Source organism: Cryptomeria japonica, chromosome 3, assembly GCF_030272615.1.
Source record: "Cryptomeria japonica chromosome 3, Sugi_1.0, whole genome shotgun sequence".
NCBI lineage: Eukaryota > Viridiplantae > Streptophyta > Pinopsida > Cupressales > Cupressaceae > Cryptomeria > Cryptomeria japonica.
This window is the reverse complement of record NC_081407.1, coordinates 634,886,272-634,913,571: the sequence shown is the minus strand read 5'-3', so window position 1 is coordinate 634,913,571 and position 27,300 is coordinate 634,886,272. Positions and strand designations below refer to the sequence as shown.

At 35.9% G+C, this 27,300-nt stretch overlaps 1 protein-coding gene across 3 annotated transcripts in view; it reads left to right on the top strand.

Annotated features, from left to right (window-relative positions):
• Window positions 1-27,300, top strand: part of LOC131072079 (uncharacterized) — a 358,141-nt gene that overhangs the window by 121,074 nt on the left and 209,767 nt on the right. For all 3 annotated transcript variants that reach the window (XM_058008113.2, XM_058008112.2, XM_058008114.2), the window contains exons 12-14: window positions 5,792-5,896; window positions 6,849-6,905; window positions 26,333-26,377. In XM_058008113.2, the coding sequence (XP_057864096.2) occupies window positions 5,792-5,896; window positions 6,849-6,905; window positions 26,333-26,377 (207 nt within the window). The remainder of the gene's footprint in view (window positions 1-5,791; window positions 5,897-6,848; window positions 6,906-26,332; window positions 26,378-27,300) is intronic.

Sequence of the window (27,300 nt, the reverse complement as noted above, 5' to 3'; positions counted from 1 at the left end):
CTTCATTTTTAATTTTTTCAAACACTCTCAAGGATTCCATCATGTCAATTCTCTCCTTCAACATGCCTTGGACATCACAATTTGGTCAAACAGGGAAGGAAATGAGGTCTAGGAGGATTTTCGCTCTGGACCCTTTGGAAGGGTCAGGAGCGAAAATCATGATTTGGGCTTGATTCTTCATTTTTCCAACTCAAAATCACCTCAAGAGGTAACTAAACATCATCCTTGACCCAAGGGATAAGGTCTTAAGCCAAAACAGGGTCAAAAGAATAGGTTTACAAGGAATTTCGCTCTGGACCCTTTGGGAGGGTCAGGAGCGAAATTCACCTTCTTGGCTAGAATCCTTCACTTTTCAAACTTCAAACCACTTCGAGAAGCAAAGTTAGATCATTTTCCACCTGAGGAAGAAGGTTTCAAGGTCAAACAAGGTAGCAAATGAAGTTTATGATGAATTTCGCTATGGACCCTTTGGAAGGGTCAGGAGCGAAATTCTCCTTTAGGCCAAAATCTTGTTTTTCAAAAGCAATCAAACTCCATCTCAAGGCAAAAACATACCCATTCATCTCCCATCAAGCCAACGCCTAGCCAAAATAAGGAAGAAAACAAGAGTTATAAGGATTTTCGCTCTGGACCCTTTGGAAGGGTCAGGAGCGAAATCCCTAGTCTTGGCCAAGATCCTGACTTCATTTTCACATTTCTTCATTCAAACAAGCGCTTTTACCTTCATTCAAGCCTCGAAATGCGTTAGTTCTAGGTTTTGGTCAAAGTAGAATGTCCTATGGAGAATTTCGCTCTGAACCCTTTGGAAGGGTCAGGAGCGAAATTCGCCTTGGACCCTTTGGAAGGGTCAGGAGCGAAATTCGCTTTGGACGCTTTGGAAGGGTCAGGAGCGAAATTCGCTTTGGACGCTTTGGACCCTTTGGAAGGGTCAGGAGCGAAATTTGACATTTTGGACTCTCCGTCAGGATCATTTTATGGAATATAACATTTAAGTGGAAATGTCACTTATACTTTAAGTTATATTCCATATATACTTTCAGGATGTTTGAGAGTGGTTTCGGACCTCCAGGAGTTATATTGCAAAATCTAGTTTTTGGAGGATTCTTCAGTTTTCCAGACTTAGTCAAATTTCAGGATCAGGACATTCCAGACTTAGCCAAATTTCAGGATCAGGACATTCCAGACTTAGCCAAATTTCAGGGCATTTGAAGATCAGGATGACATTCCAGACTTCATCACTCACCAACTTGACCTAGCTCGGACCTTCAAGAATGATACCCACTCACAAAGCAAGACACAATTAGCAGCAAGAGCAAAACCAGGCCCTAAGGAAGACTCTCAAAGAAACCCTAATTCTGGGGCCCTGTGGACACACCCTGGCTCAAGCAAAACCTACCATCCTATTGATCCCCTGGCGACACTCAAAATGCAAAGGTTAACAGACAAACCTCTAAAAACCCAGAAAACACACCCCAGAAGGCAAAAAAGCAGGGGTCCCCATTTGCAATGGGGCGAGGTGTGAATACGTCACAATAGAACGTAAGTTAAAAGGGAAAGTAATTGAAATATTAAAAGTTCCCTTTATTAAAGTATGTGGAGACATGAATGTTAAAGGGAAAAAGTATATCTTTTATCCCACATTGGTTGGAAAGTGTGTGAGCTCTCCCAGGAAAGTTATAAAAGGTTATTAAGAGGTCATTTATGGATATGCTTGGTTTATTATTTTCTCTTGAAGAATTTGGGAGCTTTGGCTTTTAGCAGATTTGAGGACGGAAACCCTCGAGCTTGGAGGTAGTGGATGGAAACCCATTGTCAGTCGGAGATATCATTTATGTATCTCACTTCTGTTTCACATTTCTGGAAATGAAGGTACTGCTGTTCTAAGGTACCTTTTTTGTTTGTACTATTCATTTTGCTAGGGTTTGAATATTGTGAAGGAGTTTGGATGCTAGATTTGTTGAGCTGCATATTGGACATTGTTGGGTGCTACAGTGCATGAACAGTGCCATGAACAGTGCATGAACGGTGCATGAACAATGTTGCTACAGTGACACATTATGTACTATCCCTTCGCTAATTTGACCCTGTTTCGCTTATTTGAACCCCAAGGAATATTGTCAAACACTTGGCATACAATGTTTGAAGCCGCTGTGGTGAATTCTTTATTTGTCTTCTTTGGGTTTGTAGGCTGCAACTGAAGTTATGGAAAGCTTCTAACAATGCAAAGTTGTTATAGAAATGATATGCTAGCTGCTTTAGACCTTTACACACACATGTAATGACTGAAATTAACTAGTACAGCTAGTTGACAATAAGACAAACACTTGTCATGCATCCCAAAGTATACCTACAGCCATTAGGCATTTAAGCAAACAGTTGGCATGAGAGCTAAGTGGCTGATGAATGTTGAATGTCACCATGAATGTGGAATATGCAACTTATATCTCCATTAACCATATGCAACCTCCAAGTATTTCATGATATAATCATAATAGCAAATGATGCAATGAAATAATGATTTTCTAATACAATGACCATAGATAGAAAACTTGGAATTTCAATGGCTGCCTTGATATATTGGTTTGATTCTCCTCATATGCAAAGCCCTTGTCAAATATATATAGCTGTTCACCTTTCTAAATTCCCTTATATAGAATTCGAACTACTGTAGCGCACTGTTCATGACACTGTAGCGCACTGTTCATGCATAGTCACGCACACTGTTCACGACACTGTAGCGCACTATTCATGCGCACTCACGCACATTGTTCACGACACTGTAGCAGCCAATAAACCCTCTGTATGATGTTCTCAGTTTGCCATATACATATGCCCTCAGCCATGCCAATAAATCTGAAAATAAATCTCCAATCAGCACAATGTCAACTTCTGGATGAAGCCAACCCTAGGAGCAACTTCAGATGAATATCTCACACCCTCAGATTGCTGATGCAATGAAGTCTTCACGTTCTCCAATGCCGATACTTTGGACAAGCTGCAGAAACCCCAGCTTCTTCTCCAAAGCCAAGAGACAAGTCTTCTCATCAAAAATAACAATGATCAATCCTCCTCTTTTTTCGAAAAGCCTTATATATATTTCCCATGAAGGTTCGATTTTCTCCAATAAGGCATTAAATCAATTAATGATATTAAATGACATTTAATGATATACTAGTTTCACTTTGTCATTTAATATTTCACTTTGGTAAAAGAGCCACAATTAATTAATTAAATGGTCCCCTTTAATGGTACTTGGACCCTTACTTAAGTTATAATATAAAATTATATTATAACTTAATAATATAAGCTGAAAACATTAATGTTTATTTAAACTAAATAAACATTAATATCTCCATTAATACTCAACATTTTTGAACGCCGTTTGAACTGGGAGCTGACATGATGAAGCTGCATATGACCATACCCCTTTCCTAAAAATAGAAGGGGTCCATCTCTAACATCTCAAACTTACTATATATAGTAAGTATAGCAAATAAAGTCCAAATGATACCAAACGAAAGCCAGATCGAAACACACTGAACTCTAGAGACGATACAAGCCTCAGAAGACCCTCTATCCATACTCATTAGCCTACGAGGGTCAGAATGATAGACTAATCACCCAAAAACCATTTTTGCTAAACTGGGGACATTACACATTAGTTTGCTGTCCACAAGATTTTGATGATCAACTTGGCACTTCATTGACACATCTTGCATCTAGGGTTTCAGCGCCCTTTTCCTAGGCTTGGACACATATCTTTGGAGCAGTTTGGGATTATTTTTAGCTGTCATAATCTTCAGACAAAGGGCAGAAAATATTAGACCTACATATAAGGAGTTTCAGACATTATATTAAGCCATTCATGTCATCAAATTGTACCTAAAGGACACATTGAACTTCGAGTATGTTGATGATCCGTCTATGTAATGCATTTGCATGTTGTTGACACATTTCTATATGTTTTATATGTCTGAAAATTAGTGTAACAGACCTGATAAACATTGTACTCAGATCTGATATGATGATAATAAAGTGAAGTTGATAGTGATAAATTGTTGTTTTGTTATGTGTACTCTGTTTTATCAATTCTGTATGTTCTTCTATGTTTGGCATTGTAAATATACATTGAATACAATCAAAACTCAGAAATCAGTCCTAAGAAGAATACATGCCAAGTGTTTGACAAAATGTCAAACCACACAAACTGAATAAATAAGTGCAGAAAGGACAGGGGTTCTTACATTCTATGTGGAATAACCATCAATTAATTTGGATAGTCATCTCTAACCTGTGCTAGTTCTCCATATTGTGTGCTAGGCAAATAATCAATGATAGCATTGTGTTTTCCTTTACTTGCCACTATAGAAAAATTTAATTCTTGGAACGATAACAGCCATTAATAAAGTCTATTATGTATAGCTGTTATAGTAAAAGTCATAATAGCACTTTATGATCCTATAAATACTAAGTTGTCAGATTCTTCTGGAAAATCGCTGGGTCCTGCTTCGGTTCTGTCCAAATTCTGGTCCTCTAGAAATTCTCTCCAAATTCGTTCAGTGTCCTGAATTTGCTTTGTGGGTTCGCTGAGAAGGACCTGGTGTGAATTTTTGGGAATTTCCAGCGAATTTGAAATTCAGTGGCAGAACCCCAGGCCGAATTTTGGTGATTAAATATGTTTTTTCAATTTTTTTGAATTTTTTTTATTGTCTATTTGGTCAACTTGACCCTCCAACCCTAAAATAGACCACTAAAAAGGCCGAAAAGGTAAAACATATCTCAGTTGGGGATGAGACACTTGACAGTGGTGTATTATGAACTTATTTGCTGCTGCATATATGTATATATTTTTTAATTTTTATTTTTATATGTTTTTGTATGGACGAAGCCAAAGTGAACCCGAACCCACCCGAAAATAAATTTGAACGAATTTGCGAACCCGATTCTGGAACCAAAATCTGAATCCGAACTGGGACCGGCAACTTAGTATAAATACATTAATGAATTTCTAAACACGACAGTTTTATAATTTTTGCAGTGAATACATGTCCAATATTTAAAAAAGATGCTAGAAACAAAGCACAAACAGAAAAAGCTATCTAAATATTTGAGTTCTCACCACTAAGTTTAACCAATGGATGGTGAATTCAGTTAGATCACATCAGGCTGCTTTATGTTTCCTACATAGGGTGGATGGGAAATATATTAGATTCCTCCCTTACGAGGTCTAGTGAGTACTTGATGATTATTTAAAAACATTAAAATACTATATATTTGTCCCATATGCATATTGATGCTCTGTTGTTTAGATCTAACTTGCTAAACTGAATCCTAGTGGTATGACTTCCACTTGTGCCTCACATTTCTACCCTGTTAGTATAATTTTAACTCTTTTTATTTTTTAATAATGCATTATTTTTTATTCACTTTGGTACTGGTTAGCTTTCAGCATTTGCCTCGCTTACACTTTTACAACTTAGGTTATTAATTATGTTGGTGTTTCTGCCATCCATATAAATTGATTTGATAAAGCATCACACCTCAACTTGTATGTAGCAGTTTAGATTTATAAACAAACATATGAATGTGTTTTTCCACCTCTCAACTTTTTATAGTGTTCTACATTGTTTTTATATTTATTTGAATGTATATTAAATTGAATGTATTTAATAACAATTTCAAAGGTATGTAATCTGTTAGAGAAAATCCTTTGTTTTGTGAGAGAGCGAACTGAGGAGAGACTTGCTCAATGTTTTTTCCTTTCATTCATAAAATTTTCTTTTGTTTGCAGATAAATATTTTCAAAATCCTTAAGGATCTTGTAGCAAAGCAAGCTCAAAAATTGCATGAATTTCCTAGTCGCATTGAAAAGACCAATCTTCGTGACTTTGTGCAGGTATGAGTTTTATGAATTTGCATACAAACAATATTCAAATTTTTAGCTAATGTTTTTTTCCTTGACACTTATGTGTATGTCTCTTCCTCAAGATATATTGAAGCATAGTTGCTTCTCTTGTGGACTCGTACAATTAGTCCTTTGCATCCTATCTTTATAAGCATACTCATTATATCTTTCTAGGTGCAATGTACAATATACAATAATTTTTTGGTGAGTATTTAAGCAATTTTATGGATCCTTTTCTAGTTCTAGCTGTGGATACTATCCAAGGTTACCGGGAGATGGGGGTACTTGGAGACTGGTACTGGTACTTGTATGGCTAATTTTCAAAAATAGGAGATGGGGGTACTTCGAGATGCCAAATTTTTTTCATATAATTTAATAATCTCCAAGAAATATCATGACATAGAACTTTGAAAACAAGAACAGTGGTAAAGTTTAATGTTAAATTTAAAATTGAACAAAAATTGAAATTAAAATTGCTTATACTGCTGGTACCATAGCCAATCTAAATGGCCTGCGCATTGGGAAGTTTCTGGAGACGTCTTCGGTACCGGAGATGTGTATCTGTCTCTGGTATGTGTCCTAGGGGGTAGGAGATGCGTCTCGTGGTAATGTGGATACTATCTGATTTGAAACTTTTTTATTTGGTTAGAAGTATTAATGTTAATCAGGCATAAAAAAAATGGTCTTGTTTATAGATATTCCATGGTCTTTTAATGATTAGAAACAAAATATGTAAATGTGTAATTAGTTATATTCTTACTCATGTTAAAAATCTATTTCTATATGCTAAGCAAAAATATTGCTTTGTACATGACTAGAAGAAGTTATATTTGCAATAAGTAAACTTTTCAAGTATTGATTCAGAAGTTATGTATATATATTTGCTTGAACATTATACATGAAATAGACTTTTAAATATTGTCATCATTTGTATTTGTTTTAGCTGGATGAGCGATATGGTTTAGCAAAGGCTACTCACCGATTAGCCGTTTTCTCCCAGGTGCATTTCTTATGTGAAACTAAAACATATTTGGAATGCTTATAAAAGTATTGTTTTGAAACATGGATAGTGCTACACTATGTGAAAATATATTAAATTCCTTAATAAGTATATATATTGCACAGAAAATACAAAGTTTCATGGATTTCAAAATTATGGACTTTGTAACATTTATGATGTGCATTTGTCCCGACCTTCTTGTGTTTGAGAAATAGAACACACTGAATAGAATAAACAACTGGTTTTGATTTGAAATCTGTAATATATATCAATGACCTACTTTTGTGGATGCTATATTGGTTGAAGTTCTTATCTTTATATACATTTGGTTTTGGAACATCTTGTTCTGAATTCTCATCTACTCGCATATTTTGGATATCATTTGTAAGCCTTTTTGTTTCGAAATTCCATATCCTATTAATTAACATTCTAAATTTGCTTTAAAACTGTTCTGTTTGCTTCAAGACCTTTTCTTGGCTTTGATGTTAGAGCTTAAGTCAATTGGTTTTTATTTGTTTGAATCTTTTTGGGTGTTTTTGTAGTTTTAATGGTGATGTTAGTTCTTTTATGGTATTCAAAAGATAAATTGGTGGAGAGGATGTTCTTTGGATGTATGCCTTTTAGCTATAGTTTATTGTAATGTCGCAGACTGATTTTTATTTTTATTTTTGTAGTCTGACAATAAACAAAGGAAGAATATTTAACACCTTTTAATCATCAAGATCCTGAGGTGAGAGCATATAGGGAAAGAATTAGAATAATAACATAATAAAATGGTGGTTGGTGGCAATCCACACAACTCAATATTGCAAACTAAAACAAATTCCAGAAGTAAAGATTTGCATATTTTGATGGCAAGCCTTTCTAATTATTACAAGCTATAACTAAAAATGATGGAAATTAGTTCAAGTTTCAAGCCTTCTAGAACAATTACGAACTGAATAATAAATTTGGCAATGAACTGCATAGGTTAACATTATATTAATCTGCAACTGTTATAATATTAGTTCTAGTGGTAAGCCTTCAATAGAAATACAAAATTCATGCCTAATTAGCAGAGTACCACACAATTTTTAATTAAGTTCTTTTAAATCAATGAGTACAACCTCTTCAATAATAAAACAAATAACACAAATATTAGCAATATTCAAAGGTTGGAATAGCATATTCCGACACCCAACACTCAAAGTAACTTATTAAAATGGTGCACTTACATACCCAAGTTATATTTGTGCTATAGAAGTGATTAAATTGTTTAATATTGTTGTAGTGACCCCTGAAATCCTGCCAACATTGAAATTCTCTTTACAAATCTTTATAGGTATCAACGCACTGGAGACACCAATCCCCACCACTAAGCATCAACTTAACAAGAGACACCAATCTCTTCTATTAGGGGGCACTGACCTAATGAACAAAAATTTAGTCTTCTGATTATTGCTTCTTTAAAGCATGATAATCATGTGAATCTCCTTCATAAAATCTGCTTGTAAATCTGCTATGAATCTCCTCGAATGTCTGCTATGAATCTGCTATAAATATCCTTGAAAGTCTGCTATAGATCTGCTATAAATCTTCTTGGAAGCCTGCTATAGATCTCTTTGAAAGTCTGCTAGAAATCTGCTAAATTTAAAAGATCTTTCTTTGTTTGCTTGCCTTGTTTACCCCCAACTCATCTTCTATTAACTCCCATGTGCCTTCCCTCAAGAGAGGCGATCCTTCCAAGAAGATCAACCATATATGAGAATAAATAAATTTATTTTATTTCCCCAAGAGGGGCAATCGCAATAAGGGTGTTGGCCCATTCCTATGAGGCCCTAAATGATATCAAATTAAACCTTCTATAAAGAAGGTTGTCCAACTGATTGTATTTAAATTGATTCCCAAATAATATCATGAGCGTGGCCATATTTAATCAAATTAATTCCAGCGCCTCTGCCACCTTTTTATTTAGATTTATGCGAGCATTGCCTTCAATGAGGGTTGGCCCATTTTTTGTCTTAATGATTACCTTGAAATATGCAATTTGTGGCCTTTGGCCTTCACACCTTTAAACCCCAAACATTACATGTTTTGACAGCAGCACTATGATGACAGTGATTTGGTCTTCTCTCCTTTGACATCAATGACAACAATATTTCTAACACAACCTTGGTCATAAGGTAGTCAAATCTTCTTGGATATGAATGGCACCAATTCAAATAAGTATGGAAACTTATTTATCATTAAAAGTAAGTACGGACCCCTTCCAAAGCAGCAACAATAATATATGCTCAACAATATGAACTAGTACGACCGGAAATAATGGTACAGACCAAAAATGAAATAACATTTGCTAAAACAAATTAAAATATTGGATAATCCTTTCAGATTTGTATCCCACATTGAAAGCTGCACACAAACCCAAAATTTGGATACCGAACATGATTTGAAATCGCAATAACACACCAAACAAATTAAAACTGGAAGATCTTCTGCAAACTATCAATGCACTGTTAATCCTTTGATAGAACTACTCAATGGAATAGGAGTGTTTTCATCCTTAGGCAGGAAGATGAATATATGTAGCTCAAGAGGGGATTTGATATTTAGCAATTGATAATTCTATTCAATGTTCAACTCGTTCTTATTTAGACATTTGAGGGAATTATAATATTTTGCTTTTCTCCTTTGCCCTCTAAAGCTTTATTTTTGAAAAGTGTCATCAAATTTCTTTTTATTAATATTACTTTTGGACTCCATTCCTAGCAACATTTTTTGTTCCTCTTTATAAAACAACTTTTTTAATAATAAAACATAAGCTGTCTTTATATGAATATAATACAAAGTCACTTTTTTGACAAGTTAAATTATTAAATTATTTCCCTTGCACCACCCAACTAGCCTATAGGAAATCAAGTAATAGGCCAAAGGTCTCCTTATGACTTGGAATTGGAAAGGGTTCATGGGAGTCTTCCCTTCTCAAAATTGTTTGCTCACAAGTGATTGTAAATTTGGACGCTTTAAAATTTACTCTCCTTCCCAATTGACATTCTTGCTAAGATATTGCTCCAATGGACCAAACACTCCTTTATGTTCATGTTTCTTTATGTCTGTTCTTTGGTGTCAATGATCTCCTTAGGAAGCAATACCAACTTTCTTTCATCATCCAAGGGAGGTAGGCATAAAATGCTGTCCAAATGCCTTCTTGAGGCATGAGCTATCAAACATGTGGATCTTGCTATGTTCTAGTAGCTCTAACTCATGCAACCTCCCCTATCCTTTGCTTAATGTTGTATGGTTCATAGAAATGATACTAAAGATATTTTTTTCTACTTTTCTTCAGAGAACTGCTTGTAAGTCTGTAGTCTTAAGAAAATCATATCTCCAACCTTAAATGTTCTATACAATGTCGATTTGCATACAAATTCTGTTAATTCTGAGCGTGATGGAGGTTGTCCTTGAGATTATTCAAAATATCTTGGCTTTGTTTAAGCTAATCTTTGGCTTTTGGAACCTTATCCAATCAGAATGAAGAAGCAAATTTTAGAATTTGAGTCATCTGCAGTCCCTTGTCTCCATGTACTATCAAAACACTTCACTTTGAATTCGTATTGCTGCTAAATATCTGCAATATATGCTTCATTCTACTCGCGCAGTATGGTCTGATAATGGCAACCAGTAAATTCCTTAATCATCCATTCCAGCACAGGCCCTCTGCTAGTCAAATAAATCATTTCAGGCGACCTGTTCCTTGTCTTAGCACCCAGCCATGATGTGCCGAATGAATATCTATGCTTCCAAAATGAAGAACACCATACCCAAGAGCAGCGGCTAGAGTAATTAATCCCATGTCTTCAATTTTCAGTCACTTTCAACTTCTTTTAAAATACTACTTGGTACATATCTAAATGAAAATAATCGGAACTCCCTTTTAAATCATAATTCAACTTCACCCTAAATCTTATGCCTCCTGAGAACAAGGAAATTTTTTTTTTTCTTTGTGCCTTGTGAAGCCCATAAACAGCCAAAATTCCCAAATCGAACAGAAAGGAAAACTTAAGTTTGCTTTAGGCTTGGTATGACAGAAATGAAGTATTTGATTCCCTTCAATAGCCACGAATCTCCTTTTGAAAACTCCATGTCTTCAACACTAAACCATGATTCCACCTTTGTTTGTCTTTAGTGCCTTCTTGTCCACTAGTGTTGGCGTAATAAGACAATCAATTTTTTGTCTTTTTCAACTCACCAAGTTACTGTCCCATTGAATATGCCACAATTTCCTGTAGAATTCTGTCTTCATTTTTTGGGTCCTATAGTGCCACTCTATTGGCATTTTACATTAATTATTTAATTAGTGTAGATTTTAGTATAGTTAGTAATAAATAAATTAATAGTTAGTTATAGGGTGTTATTCTTGTAGGGAGTTTTGGAAGTTTTATACGGGAATATATGGCTCTAAATAGCCATTGTGCAGCAATGTATAAATCATCTTATTGTATCGAATAATATCAGTTGCCTTCTACAATGGTATGATTTCAATTACTCTCACTCTCTCTTCCCAAAACATCAAATTCCATGTTTCCAAAACATATGCCCCTTTTTAAAACTTGGAAATAATTCTCATTTTAATCTTCTTTCAAACAATGTCCAACAAAAGAAAATAAGCAGGCACACACACTGCTCAGAAATACCTTCACAAATACGATCTAGAAAACCTAGAAATTGAACACGAAACAAACTCTTTGAATCTGAAAACTGTAAATACCTTTTTGCTCATGCTGAGACCCTAAGTGAATCTCATGGCATCAACTAGGGTGGAGCTCTCACCATTGGAGCCGATCTTCTTCAGAAGGGTTTCCGTACTTAAGAAGGCTAAGACGAACTGTGTCAATCTTGAAAACCAGAAATAAAATTATTAACTTCAACATAAGGCCAAATGAGCCCCTCAACACCTTTCTATACTTTTTCCCACCAACTTCCAGAAAACACCATTTTGAAATTCAGTTTATAATTTAAACACCACTTTAGCTCCAAAAAAAACCTCATTAAAATAATGTAAATTTGACACACAAAGTCCCTGTTTGATGCACCCAAGATTTGAAACTTTTCACCCTGGTTCTGACGAGCTATCACACTGTTGTCCTCATATTTGAATTTTCAAAAATGTGACAACCCCTACAAATTTTTGCTTAAAATGTGTCATTTTTGTCTAAGGCATGTTTTACAAGGTGCAAAACTCACATTTGTTAGTGTCAAATCATTGGGGGGTGTCTTTGCCATCATTGTCCAAATTTTGGTGAGTTTTGGTCTTCTTTTTCTTAGCTTTTTGTGCAAGTTCGGGTTTCAAAGCAGTCACTACAGGTTGAAGATTTTACTATTAAGGCATGCTTCCCAAGGCAAAAATTTTTCTTCTTGCTGATTGGACTAATCTTTGGTCCATCCTCGATCCGCGTTTCAAATTTCATTGCGTTTTGAGTTCGTTTGCTATGTTTTTTCTTCAATTTCGGGTTTTTTCTTCTTGACTGCAGGTGGGAAATTTTCCTTTGATTGCAAGTTTTAATTTTCTCTTGTTTTTGTGTTGTAGGGGTTTTTTGTAGCAATTACAAGTGCACTTTATTTAAAACTTGTAACTTACTTTTTATTTCCCCCTTGCTTTTTATGTCTTTTAAGTTGTAGGAACTTTTTGGACAAATTGCAAGTGAATTTAAAATTACAAGTTAAATGAGAACTCGTAACTTCTCATAAAAGTTCCTACTTTGTGCTTTAAAGTTGTAATAGGGATTTTATTTTCCCATTACATGTTGTTATGTGTTGCTTTTAGTTGTAATAGGGATTTTATTTCCCTATTACAAGTCTTTTTTTATTTAAGTTGTGTTATTTAAAATTTGTAATGGGGATTTTATTTGGCTGTTACAAGTTGTTTAGCTCTTTATTTTTGTGTTCTTCTTCCTTTAAAACTCAAATTTGCCCAAATGAAGTAAAAAATGATGTAATTTAAAACTTGTAAAGGGGTTTTAGAAACCCGAATGCATCTTTTGGAGGGCACATTTTACTTGGAGTTGGAAAGGAAGAACCCGACCTGCACATTTGTTCTCCCAAATCCATTTCTTGTGGCATTTCTCCACTAAATCCATCCTATATTCATGCAAATTCGTTGGTAATCAATGTTTATTGCCACGTTTTTCACCAAAAATGGATTGGGCAAACACGTTTTGCATTTTTGAAGGCATTTTTAGAGACGTTTTTGGAAGTCGTCTTTGCTGGTTATTGCCATGTTTTGGAGCATGAAATTCGCCACATTGCAAACTCGTCTTGTATTCTCCCTTCATTGATGAGTGTTTGTAGTCAAATCTACTTCTATTCATGCCGTTTTTGGAGGAGGAGGTTAAATCAAAATCCGTTTTTGGCTGCCAAGGGTTTTCAGCATGTCTATTTTTGGAGCATTTCAGTTCTTCCCAAGCTCATTTGTTTTGGTCTAGGGCATTTGACCAAGCAAGAATTTGGGTTTCTAAGTGATCTTCCCAATTGATAAGTTATTTGCAAAGCAATTTGTGAATGTGCAAGATTTTCCCCCTTTTCATTTTTACTTGTATTCGGGATTTCAAAACCCAATTACAAGTACCTTTTGTTATGTTGTCTTTCCCTTTGGTAAAAAGAGTTAACCTTCCTTTTACAAAAATTACAATGTTGAGAGTTTTTCCCATTTTCCAAGTTGCCAAGATGAGAATGTCCCTCTCCATATCTATCCATGGTCACATAAAGTTTGCCATTACCAGTTGGTATCATTTTTCCAATTACAAGTCCACTTGCAACCGGAATTTAAAAACCCGATTGCAGTTGTGTCTTCACTTGCAATCAACCTTCCAGAACCCGAAATTGGTCCAAAATGCACTCAAAAACACTTGAAAATGAGTCTTAAAAGTCCAAATACAAGTGCAAACTTGTAGTACCCATTACACATATGAAGTTGCATGTTTGTTCTCCACAATTGCAAGTTAATGCTCTTGTTTTACCACACATGTAATGTAGTTTCCAGAATCTGAAATTCACTTGTGAGCCCATTTTTGCATCAATTTATCCCTTCCCATGTCAGTCTTGTTTGCACACACGACCTACCAAATCAATAAGTTAAGGCATGGGCCTTATTTTGCAAGCAGATTTCAAGATTGGAGGATGATACAAAGAAGAGATACAACAACAATTCATGGATGCAAATTATAGAATGCTTTTAAGACAAAGATGGTCATGACATGAAAAGAGGAAGGCAGCCCTTTCCCTCTTGAAAAGCTAGTACTACCCCAAGCAAGAAGATAAGGTTGAAGTTCGTTGTCCAAGGACACAAAGAACATTAAGGATGCAAATTTCTGTTCCGGTTCGAGATGACTTCACCAATCCCGAATACATCAAGTTCTAGTATCCTGAAGCAGCATGAAGATCATCAAAGACAAAGGATGGTGTAGTTAGAGTCGTGTCTTTGGACACTTAGATTAATTATGCATTGGTAATTTTGTTTTGACAAGTTTACTTGTAAAAAACAACTTTGTAATTGCAAGTTAACTCATCACTTGCACTTTTGTAATTACATGTAAAGCAACTACAAGTTGAGTTCAATTAGGACTGTAGTTGGAATAAGTCATGGTGGTTGAGAGAATTTCTCAAGTTAGTTAGGATCCTCCCACCTTTTTCTCAAGGTTCCTCTCCTATAAATACTTGAGGGGGTCTATTGTAATTGCGATCTTTTGGGCAATGCAACAAAATTCTGCTAGTTTGTATGTGCACTCTAAGACTTTGAGCTTGGATGTAAATCAAATGCTTTCAATAAAAGATGCAAGTTGTGTTGAGACTTTGTGCCAATTCAAGTTGGTATGTGACGACATTTTCTGGAGTTGATTGTGATTTTTGTTCTATTGTTCAGGAGGGATTTAAATTCAATCTTGCAGACTTTGAGCTGCTAATTGTATTTAGAGTTATATGTTTGGTTTTCAAACTTGTTCTTGCAGACTTTAAGCTGCTTATCATATTTGAAGCTAGTGTGGAAAGCTCAAGTGGGCAGATAGCTTGTAGATTTTGTGCTGCTTCTATTTTTAAGACTTGTGCATGAAAGGTGAAATGCATCATATAGACAGACTTTGAGCTGCCGTGTGTTGTAAATTATTATCATTTTGACAAGGTTGATAGGACAGTAGAAGTGCTGAAGACTCTGTGCTTTCATTTCTGCTTTCCCGTCTTGGGGAAGTGACAGAGGTCTTTGTGCTTTCATGGAAACTTTGATTCCCTTTATGTTCCAAAAATCCTACAAAAAAGTTTCGTTTCTGTATTTGCTGTTATTTATTTCCAATTGCTATTAATTTTCTATGAAGAGAAAAAAGTATAGTTTTTGTTGAAAGAAGAAGAAAGACTGTTGTCCCACCCATATTAGATTAGTTTAGTTTGTAGATAGGGGGAGCCTTTCCTAAATTAGGAGAGTATCATACTCACATATTGTGGTTGAAATCACAATTTTGCACATCCCCCAGGTGTACTAAATTTTCAACCAACACACACTAAGGTGCATTTTAAATATTTTAATTAATTTTTATCATCCTTAGTAAAATAATTAAAAGGAAGCCATTAATGCACCAACTTTGTGAAAATTGTTGGAATGCATTGGAATTGAAACCTAATTTAATTGGGGTGATCTTGATGAAGCATAATGACAAATGGAGCCAACCAGGCGACTTACTAAAAATAGATGGCCGCTGCAAGATTCTTGGAGATCACAACAAAAGTTGGAAATCACATCTGAAAGTGTCATACAACTCCACTACCATTTGAGCTCACCAGTAACATCAAATTACCCCTCTGAATAGGCTAGCACTTACCCAAAAAGTCAGTGCCAACTGCAAAGTAGGAGAATCTGAAAAAGGGAACATTACTATAAGACAAATAAAAATGTCAGAACAATTTCGTATCAGAATGGCTTGTTGGAAAAGGACAAAATATTTTGCCATTCAGAAGATAAATTATTTTTTGGTAAGTTGCAGGTGGATTGGTGACTTGGGGAATGAAAGCAGGGGAGGGAGAGGAAAGGCATGTAGGGAGGCATTTGGAAGGCAGGGTCACTAGTATAGGATCCATATATATATTTGTAACTTAGTCAAGTTTGTGCATGTTAGATAGGATTGAGTTGTCTCCTTACGTGTATTTATATTGGGCATTACATTAGACTTGAATGTCATGATATATGTTTAAATTAAAAAGTAATAAGGTCGTGTCAACAATCAATCATCATTGTTCAAGCATCATCATATGCATTTTAAAAAATATTATCATTCTAATCCATATTAGATGATGAAGGTAATGGAAAAATAGAAGATCCACAAATAGTGCCACTAGCATTGGCACTAGCACAATCATGCTTGGTAGTTGTCTCATCTTCAGCATCAAGTGCAATAGGGTGGGAAGTGGAAGCATCAAAGTCAATACACTTGGGCTTGATATCCTACTTCCTTGTGTCCCTTTGTAGCCACTTTGTTTGCGTGAAAAAAGCTGCAAATTTGAAGGCACATACACCAAGTCCTTTGCCTTTTTTGATTGTAGTTGATTGTGCTTTATTGTATTAAGATCAATCAGGAACAACAATCTGAGTTGAACTAAGATCAATTTCATCTTCTTGTACATTCAAATCAGACTTTATCGCAGAAACTCAAGAAAGATATAATCATTCTTAGTTATCTAATAATTTATTATTCGTTTTGATAGTTCAATTGTCAAATACATTTCAACTTAGTTACTATATTTTAGTGTTTCTAAAGGGGACATTATAGTGGTATCAAAGCTATCATCCTGCCATCTTGTGGAAATCTAGTTAATGCAAACTAATGAATGTAGAAGGGGCCAATCCGCTATGACAAAACAAGTGGCAAATGAACTAAGAACCTTTATGGAGCAAACCAATGAAAAATTCGAAAGGACAAACCAATTGATCCTTCAAGCTATCCAAAAGATGAACTGCAACAATACAAGAACTAATCAAAATCAAGGGAGTGATACACATTCCAATCACTCCCAAAATTAACATTCAACTTGAGTCTCCACTCTTAGACCCACCATGCCATCATTTTTTGCCTAGAGAAGAACCTATGCTTGAAGGAGAAGAACCAATGACATATAGTGTAGAAGAACTAGCAGAAATCTATGCAAGGTTGGACCTCAAAGTACAAGGGCGTATTCCCTTTAAGGAGTACTATGAAGTCAAGACCCAAGTTAACTCCAATAGAAGAAGAAGACACATAGACAAAGACCTTAAGGCAAGGATAAGTAAAATGTTCTTAACCTACTTTGATGGTTCGGGAAAATCTACTGCCTAGTCATGGGTCTAGAAATTGGACACATATCTATCACTAAGTCCTATGACAGAGGAAAATGCGATCAAGTTTTCTATTCTTCATCTAGCCGGGACAACATGCAATTGGTGGCATCATGGCCTTATCACTCAAGGTCATCAAAACATCACTACTTATAGTGAATTCACTCAAAGGCTCATCAAGAGATTCGATCAAAGGCACCCAGAATGGTACTTCAAAGAATTATCTCAACTTAGTCAACAATGAATTGTAGAAGATTATACCAATGGATTTCAGAAATTAGCAGTTATGGTCCCCGACCTCTCTGAAGAGCACATGGTTATATTGAGAGGGGGGTGAATCAGTATAACAACAAATTTCACCAACTTAAACTTTTTCAACTTTAATCACAAATATATACTTATCTCATTAACATATTTATTGCATACCAACATTCACACGTGATCTAACAAAATGAAAACAAGATATATACGTGGAAACCCTTACGGGAGAAACCACAGTAAATTATTTCCTTTATATATATTTCTTCTTTTACAATGTTTCGTAGGCACCAACCTACTAGAGGCACCAACCCCTACGTTGTTTGTGAGCACCAACCCATTGCAAGCACCAACTTCCAAATCTGATTTTGTGAGCACCAACCCACTGGGAGCACCAACTCCCAAATCTGAATTTTGTGAGGACCAACCCATTGGAAACACCAACTCCCACTTCAAAATTTTGTGAGCACCAACCCACTGGAAGCACCAACTCCCAAATCTGAAATTTGTGAGCACCAACCCACTGGAAGCATCAACTCCCAAATCTGAAATTTGTGAGCACCAACCCACTGGAAGCACCAACTCCCAATTCAGAATCTATGAGCACCAACCCACTTCACATAAATATGATTTTCCACCTTGACAATGTTGCTATAACAACAGATGATGGATTACTATGAATTTCTTACACAAGACTGCTATATTGTCTTCTTCTAGCCTTCTATGATCTCTTCCCAAATCTGAGATATTTTCTTCAGAAATCTGTTATAAATTCTTTTTCAAAATCTGCTAAGTACTCTTCCACAAATCTGCTCTATAAAACTGTTTTATCCTTTTCATCAAATCTGCTTCTATAAATCTGCAACAATACCATCTATAATGTTGATCACAATTTAATTTCAATGAGATCACAGTCTTCCTCTTTAATATCTTCACATTAATTCCTTCTATAAATCTGCCACAATTTCTGACTTATGATCTGCAACATTCTGATCAAGTCTTTACTCACCAAATCTGTAGATGTACTTCTTTTGAAACTTACAACTATATCCTTGTATACATCCTGCTCAAACTGTATGAGAATAATTTCAGAATTATTACGATTTTCTCCACACTTACTTCTTAATATATATATATATATATATTTTTTTTTTTATTCCATGCACTTCACATGTCTCACACTTCTAAGAACACTTTATTTTCTGAGTTATAATCTCAGAATTATTTTCTTACACCCCACACACTACACGTTCCCCTTTTTTTTTTTTCAACATTCTATCCCACACAACATCTCCTCCGCTCTTTTCTGATTTATGTTCACAGCATTTTCCTTCACTCACTTTTTTCTCAGAGATAATTTTTATTTCATTACTCAACTCTTATTATTTTGTCTTATTCACTGTTTTGTCTTATTCATTGATTGAATGAATGAATGAATGTTTTTAATAATGTCCACGAGGCCAAACAACCTATGGGACCCACAGATAGCTAGCAAAGAAGGCATGCAAAGCCCGAACAAATCCAAACTGTTAAACTTCTTTCTCCTTCTCCTTCTGCATCTTGGATCTTCTGCTGTGTAATTTGATTAGAAAATCTGCAACTCTTGGTATCTTTTCTTCGTCAAATAGACTACTTAAGGTGTTCACATTTAGTGTCTCAACATACTTACTCCGGATGTCACTGTAGGCTAGGCACTCCATGATGTAATGCCATTTAATCTCCACCACCCCTTGCGTGCAATATCTACACCTTCTATCTTCCCATTCCTCTTTGGGTATCATCCATCTCCCAGTTTCGCATCTAAGTTGATGTGGGCTGGTCCTTATTTGAGCAATTAGCATTTTTGCCTTCCACTTTATGTCCATTCCTATGTAGATCTTTTGTGTATGATCATGTGTAGGATTGAAGTGTTTGATATAGTATTCTTTTTTCCTCCCCAACTGACCTGCCCACATGTTTTCTTTGAATTTTTCTTGTACATATTTTTTTATTTCTCCATTGTTATTCGGGTAGTCTTGTAGGTTAATACTCCATTTATTCATCCATTTAATGTTTTGTTTCATCCATGTGCTCTTCCTTCTGTCTAACTTCTCCCCTACTGCCATTTTTGGCTAGCAATGTATCTCCATGTTTTCTAACCTCCTTAAGCAACTTAGCAATCGGAACATAGCTGATGCCTCAATAGGGAAAGTCCCCGCCTCCGCTAGGACAATCTCATATGGGATAGATGATTCAATCTTGAGACTAGTTGTAATTAAATGCTTTTGTAATCTCTCTATTTGCCTCCATTTCCTTGTTGAAGTGCTGCTGCCCCATACCTCACATTCGTACAATACCATCGGAACCACAAGAAGCCCAAAAAGAGTTTTCTTAATTTTCCAATCCCATAGTTCTGCTCTTTTGCATCTATTTTGGAGTGAGTATAAGACTTTCCATCCTCCTTGGATCCTTTTTGTTCTTCATGCTTCCCAGTTGAGTTTATTGTGGAAATCTAGGCCAAGGTACTTATATTCATTGACCACTTGTAAGGTGTTTCCCTCAAAGACAAATTCTCTATGGACCTTCTTTCTTTTCAAGGTAAAGATCGTGACCTTGGTTTTGCTAGTGTTCACTTGCATCCCCGCCTCTTGGCAAAATTGTTCTAGAGCCGTCAAGTGTTCTTTCAAATCTTGTGCTGTTTTTGCCATTAAAACAAGGTCATCCGCATATAAAAGCAGCTTGATTACATAGTTGGTCAGATGAACTCCCCCACCCCCAAACTTGTCTATCCATTCCTCTAACTTGTCAATGTATAGCCCAAATAGGGTAGGAGATAATGGGCAGCCCTGCTTGACCCCAATGTCACTTCTAAAACATTCTGATAGTCCCTATTTTGTTCGTAACTTAGCCCAAACTTGGTCATACAATCTATGAACAACAACTCTACATTGTACTGGAATTTCCAACTCTTCCATTCTACTCCATAATTTGCCTCTAGGTATCGTGTCAAAAGCTTTTTTGAAATCCACTAAACAGCAAAAGACTTCCCCTCCTTGTTTATTCCATACCTTCTCAATCAAATGTTTGAGTGTTATGCAATGATCAATGGTAGAATACTTTGGTCTAAAGCCCGCTTGCTCATTTGCTCCCTTTCCCTCCTTTTCAGCCCAACCACTGATTCGCCTTTCTATCATGCTCCCAAAAAGTTTACAGAAGAGAGGATTGATCATTATAGTGCGGTAATTTGAGGGGTTATTGATGTCACCACTTTTAAGCAAAGGGATGACCACACTAGTTGACCAATTTGTTGGAAATCCATTTTGGATTACTCTATTGAATATTCTTTTGATGTGAGGCGTGAGGATTTCTAATCCCCACCTTAAATTTTCTGCTTGTATGCCATCTATGTCTCGAGCTTTACCTACTGCAAGTTTTCTAATTCCTTCTCTAATTGTTGTCCTCATTTTTGTTACCAAAAATGAAGGACCACTACGATGGGCTTTTTATGAAAAAATAAAAATTATTACTCTATGGCACGCTTCCCGAGGCAAAATTTTGGCTAATGGACTGGCTTAATCCTCAGTCCATTCTCGAACTACGTTTCAAATTTCGTCCAATTCTGGGTTCATTTGCTATGCCTTTCCTTCAATTTCGGGTTTTAAAACCCAGACTGCAGGTGGAGAATTTTCTTCAAATTGCAAGTTTTAATGATATTCATTGTTGTGGTCTTTGTAGGGGAATTTTTGATCACTTACATATGCATTTTTTATTTCAAATATGTCACTTGTAATTTATTTTAAGTTTCCCATTTAATGTTTTTATCTTTTTGTTGTTTTTTGGTCATTTTTAGTTAAAATAGGGGTTTTTTAGCTCAACTGCAAGTAAACTTGCAGTTTGTTCAAAAAACCCCTACTTTAATGGTTTTCACATGTAATAGGGATTTTAAATCCCCATTACATGTGTGCAAGTGTTTAATACTTGTTGTAGGGATTTTATTTCCCCCTTACAAGTATTTTTAAACTTGCAGTTTGTCTTTTAAAACCCGATTTTAACATAAAAGTTCATTTTTGACAATTTAAACTTGTCATTTGTCCAAAAAAACCCGATTTTGGCTTAATGAGTGAAAAAGTGAGATTTTAAACTTGTCATTTGTCTTTTAAAGCCCGATTTTAAGCATGAAAGAGGGAAAAAGTGAAAATCGAACTTGTTGTTTTATATCCAAAACCCGATTTGCTTCCTTTTGAAGAAAACGAACTTGCCTTTGGCTCTCCAAAACCCGAAATGCAAGAGAAAAACGATTTTAGACCTTTTCAAGGCGAAATTTGTGGAGGAATCGTTGGATGAAGGAGGCGTTTTGGGTTTGCATCCTATCTTCATGCATTGTTGGACATCTCTCATGCCATTTGAAGGATACATTCGCTGGTTTTTACCCTAAATCAGCAACCACGCTATTTATTAATGCCACATTTTTAGGAGTTAAATCTATAACAATTTGCACACTCCTAAATCGTTTTGCTCTTTTCTACAAAGGCGTGGAGTATGGGATTGGTTTCAAGACATTTAATAATCCATTGAATGTGTATTGAATACCACGTTTTTTGCAAAAACGTGATTCTCTTTGGCTGCGTTTTAAACCTTTGGCATTGTTACCTCTTCAAATACCTTTGGTGTTATTGCTTCAGCAAATACCTTGATCGTTTTGCTTCAACAAACTTGAAATGAACACTTTCATTGGCATTTTGCTCCTCCAAGTTTAAGATTGCTGCCATTTTTGGGGGCATTTTCACAAAAACGTGATAAGGGTTTAATAGTCCAGTTTTGCTTCTTCATCTCAAGAAGTATTGCATTGTTGGAGAAGCATTTTGATTTTCTAATCAAGGTATGTTCTTCCTTTCTTCTCTTCTTTTTATTATTTTCATGTTTTCTTCATTTTTCGTTATTTGTTACATTTTTCGCATGTGTTGTTCTTCCCTTAAAATTGGTTTTCATGAAAGAAATCTTCCCTTTGAAATGCAATTGTTAAATTGCATTATTCTTCTCAAAATTCCATCTTAGCTTGTATTCGGGATTTTTAATCTCGATTACAAGTTCGCTGGAAATTCTTGTTCTTCCCCTACGGTTAAGGAATTTAATCATTTTTGGTTAAATTTCCAAGCTTGAAAAGTGTGAAATACCCCTCTCTTGCAAATTCGGGTTTTGAAAACCGGATTACATGTTGAAAAGATCTTCCCATTTTCATGAAAATGACTATCCCGGATATTCCCATTTCTATCCATTCACGTTCCCCATATCCGTACTTTCCATTTCCATCATTTCCCGCAAGTCAAAATCCCGTTTTTCATCCGTTTCTCCATTTTCGAATTTACAAGTATACTTGTATTCGGGTTTTAAAATCCCGATTGCATGTATGTACTTTCCAACTTGTATACTTGCGAAAATTCCCCCAAGATCCGAAATTGGTCAAAGTCAAGATTTTCCCATTTCTACATGTCTTCCCTCTTCTTCTCACAAAACCGTGAAATTCAGAGATCAAAGTTTTACCCATTTGAAAAAGAAAATGATATTTGCAGCTGATTATGATGTGGCCTTAACCCTTTTAAGTCTTCATCACAGCATTCCAGGTTCGCAATTAATGTCAAATTTGCCGGCATCGCCAACTCCAAAGAAAATGAAATACAAATATGACAAATACCAGAATGAGGTTGCACCTTCCCAGGTATCTTCTCCATTGGATCGCATCAGGGACACAGAAATAGGGCACGTTGATATGGCAGAATTCATTCACAGGGTAGAAGATCCATAGGATAACAACTTGCAGCGGCTGTTGGACAGCGATATCCATCATGCGTCTTCTTTCCCAGTGGCTGCCCTAGAACCTGAATTTGTTCTTGCATGCGCCCATCATTTTGACAAAGAGTCAAGAGTCATAAAAAATGATGATGGTGAAGCCATAATTCGTCTTGATGCGGATACAATCGAGAAGGTCTTCAAAATACCTCCTGCACCTGTTTATATGGAAATCACCAAAGAAAGTGCAGCAGAGTATTATGTGAAAAGAGAAAAAGATTGCAAGCGCCACATCAATAGGTGGATTCATGAGCCACGTCCTTCCTTCTCAAGATGGGCAAAGTTGTACCGTTGTGATTTCAAGTGGGAGATAGGAGACACCATCACTCTTCTCAGCAGAATGTTAGGCCTTGAGCACTCTAATGTCTTTGAGCCATGGATGTATCAATTCATCATGTTCATACGGCAGTCGCATCACATTTCATGGGGTGAAATCATCAGCGATGCTTTGTGCGAACAACTTGCAGCGGTTCCTACCACTATGACCTTCTTTATGAATTCTTATTTGGTATATTTAGCAGCATCACTTAGACACTTTCCAGGTCTTTCTACCAAGGGTGATCGCTCGCTCATACCAGTTTGGGAATATTATGACCAGCTGCCTTTGAAACCTAGCAGACTACATTTCAGAAGAGTCCAAGACGCATTCTTTGGATATTTTATGTGTCAGTTTGACATGGATCTCAGAAATAAACGAGTATCAGATGAGGCATGGGTCAAGGTATCTGAGTATGGGTGTTTATTCCTGCAATTTCCCACCTTCACCTACATGAGGATTGGGTGCTATGATGGACAACCATACATGCTTCCAAGATACCCGACCGATAGGATAATTCTTATGGAGTTGGGAAGACAGATTATGGCTGTTTATACTCTTCAGTCTGCTAGACACAAGGTTGGAATGGGGATCTCCAGCACAAATCCATTGAAAATTGGTCGATACTCCCTTGTCACATCTGTGAAGGCTAAGGCCATGGAGGTTGAATTGCAGGAAATCAAGCTTAAGAGGTTCAAACCTAGAGCTGATTTTGATTATAGAGGTATGAAGGAAAAGATCAAGAAATCCTTTGTGCATGTTTATCGCATTGAAGACATCTGGGCAGATCTCCGCACAGAAGCTGAAGTCCTGAAGATGGATTACTGCAGGCTCACTGTTGAGCAAATTGTTGACTTGAACTTGGCAGATATCCCACAAGGGATGATTGATGACGGGCATATACTTGATCCTGAATACACTTCACGGAGGGTTGAGGAAGCTCCACTTCCTTTGATCCAATGGTCACATAAAGAGTGCGTATCCATTCTTGACAGATTTCAGTCTATCTTGGCCAACACTAACGCATGGTTGAAAAGCAATGCTGTTAGACTTATCAAAATCAAGGTTGGTAAAGAAGATGATTCTACAGGGCCTCTTGGACGGAAGTCTGAGATTCAAATTGATAATAAGGAGGGTGCTTCATCTTCAAGCACAAGGATCAAATTACGAGTTAGTCGTGCAGTAGTGCTTCCACCTGAAGAGACAACTACTCGTGGGAAGGAGAAATCACGGTTCCATGTTCAGGTGGTCGATCTGGATAATCCAGAAGAGGGGCAGCAATCTGATGATGCGCCTAAGTCTCCAGTTCTAGACACGCCTCACGAGGTCATTCCTCCAGTTTCCATTGAGACGCCTCTTTCTCCTCCTGATTTGCTCATTGATGAGTCTCCTCAGAATGCAGTTCCCATTTCGGCATACGAGCCTTCTCCTGATCAACAGCGAGAAAGTGTGTTGAAAGTTCCTGAAGATATTCCCATTTGCATTCTGAGGAAAACCATTTTGCTTTGTTGAATGGGAGTTGTTAATTTATTAGTGCATTTGCATATTGTATTTCGAGTTCCTTTGGGCTATTGTGGTCATATGTAAACAGTGATATAATTTATTTAGTTTTTATTCTTTTTGATCAAGTTACTAATCAATCATTATACATGTCTTGCGATTTGAAACTGGAATAAGAAATTGTTGCATGTTTTACTTTTCATTCTTTAATTTATGCATGTGATTGTGTAAGCACGTTTCTATATTTTCAAATGAGTGATTCATTTTTCCTGAAGTTTTGTTTCTTCAGCATTTTCTCTTCATATGATCGAAGCCTATTGATTTTCTTTGGCTAAGTATTTTATGACCACAAAAGCCAGAGTTATTGATTTGTAATGATATTTAGAATAAGAGAGATACAAAGCTAGATTCATGTTCATTAGTGTTTATCGTACTTGTTTCCATTGGAAGTGAAAGTTCATGTAGTTTATAGGGTCGGTAATTCCAAAAAGAGTATCATAAAAGAGTTTTTCATTGATTCATATGTGTGTAGCAAATCAAAACCCCATATGGCCATTCTTGATAATTTTACTTGGTATGCAAACATGCATCACTAAAACCAACTATTCTTTATATTATGAAATTTGAGCAATCACATTGTCCAGGTTTAGTATAGCAGTCTCGATTAGTTGTAGGCCAAGATAGACCAAAATTGGGAAAAAAATATGTTTATGATTCAACAATAACACAAAGTATCTCATGTTTCACTCTTGTTTCTAACATTTATTTATCTTTTCACAATTTTTTTCTTGGTATTTGCATTATGTAACATTAGCATGAGATAAGAATGCCTTTCTAGAGTCTTAAAGTAGAGGAATCTGTTCGGCCATCATATGCTTGTTGTTGTCATAAAGGAATGCAAATAATATGTCATCCCTTTAACATTTATATTGTGTCATTTTCGATCTTTAAAATCAATTTATGAAAACTTGCACTTAATAGGTTGAAATATTTTTTCTTCAATTTGACCTCTGTTTTTTTAAACTCCCAAATCCATATAGATTTCATTGTCAATTGAATATCTGTAGATTCTTTGTTTATTTCTGTTCTTTATATCAATGAGATTTAGGGCATTTCTTTATAGCGTCTTTTTATCTTGACTTTGCATTTGCTGAAAAAGCGTAGATACTAACTTTCTCTAATACAATGAATGTGCAGGGAATATTGGCAATGTCAAAAACTTTCATTGGGGTTATAGAGTTGGTATTTTCTTATTCACTGATGTGAATATTGTAAATTTTTCTTTCCACTTAATTATTCTTTGAAATTTTTTCTTTCACCATGTTCAATGTGTTCTTCATGTTTTAACATTTGAAAACTTATAGAACATGATTTGAAATGAGTTGGGAAAAGGAGTGAAGTTAAAACACCTTACTGAAAATCTGGTTAATTGATTCAGATGTATGAATGCATGGAAGAAGGAAAAGTGTGTTGTAGGAAAAGATATTGTATGTAGACACCTGTTATCTGAGTAATCTCCCACCAGATGTACATCAAGAACAAATGGAATGACTGTATCATATGAATCTTATCTCTTGTGACCTTTGTAGCTTTGTCGACAAACATTTTGGGCTCACATGCCAACTATTAATTGACTTAATGTTTAAACCAGTTTTGGCTTCATCATTTTTTCGAAAAGTATCATTGAAAGTGGTTTGAGGCATCTCTAAGAGCTTATTCTTAGGCACCATTATCTTAACAGACAACTTTATGTGTTATTTGAGGGATTATGTAGAAAGAACGATTGTTCTTAAGCCATTTTTGGGCCTTGCAATTGCAAGTCACAAGTCTCATTTGCATACAAAAATTGCAATCAGTTGAATTTGCTTCAACTTTTGCATGTGAAAAATGTGAACCCAAAAACTAGTTGATATGTTTCGGTGCATTTGAGTATGTGGGAAAACTGAAGTTGGTGCTTCAGTTGAATGAAGTTGGTGTTTCCAAGAGAGTTGGTGCTCTCTGTGAGTTGTTTCTCACTTATGTAGTTTGGGTTGGTGCCCATTTCTAATGAAAGCTATTGATATGTTGTAGTTTTTTACCCAAAAGGGTTTTCAACGTGAAATTTGGTGTTCTCCTTGTTGATATTTGCTCTCTCTATTCTATCTCTTTGTTTATGTGATTTCATT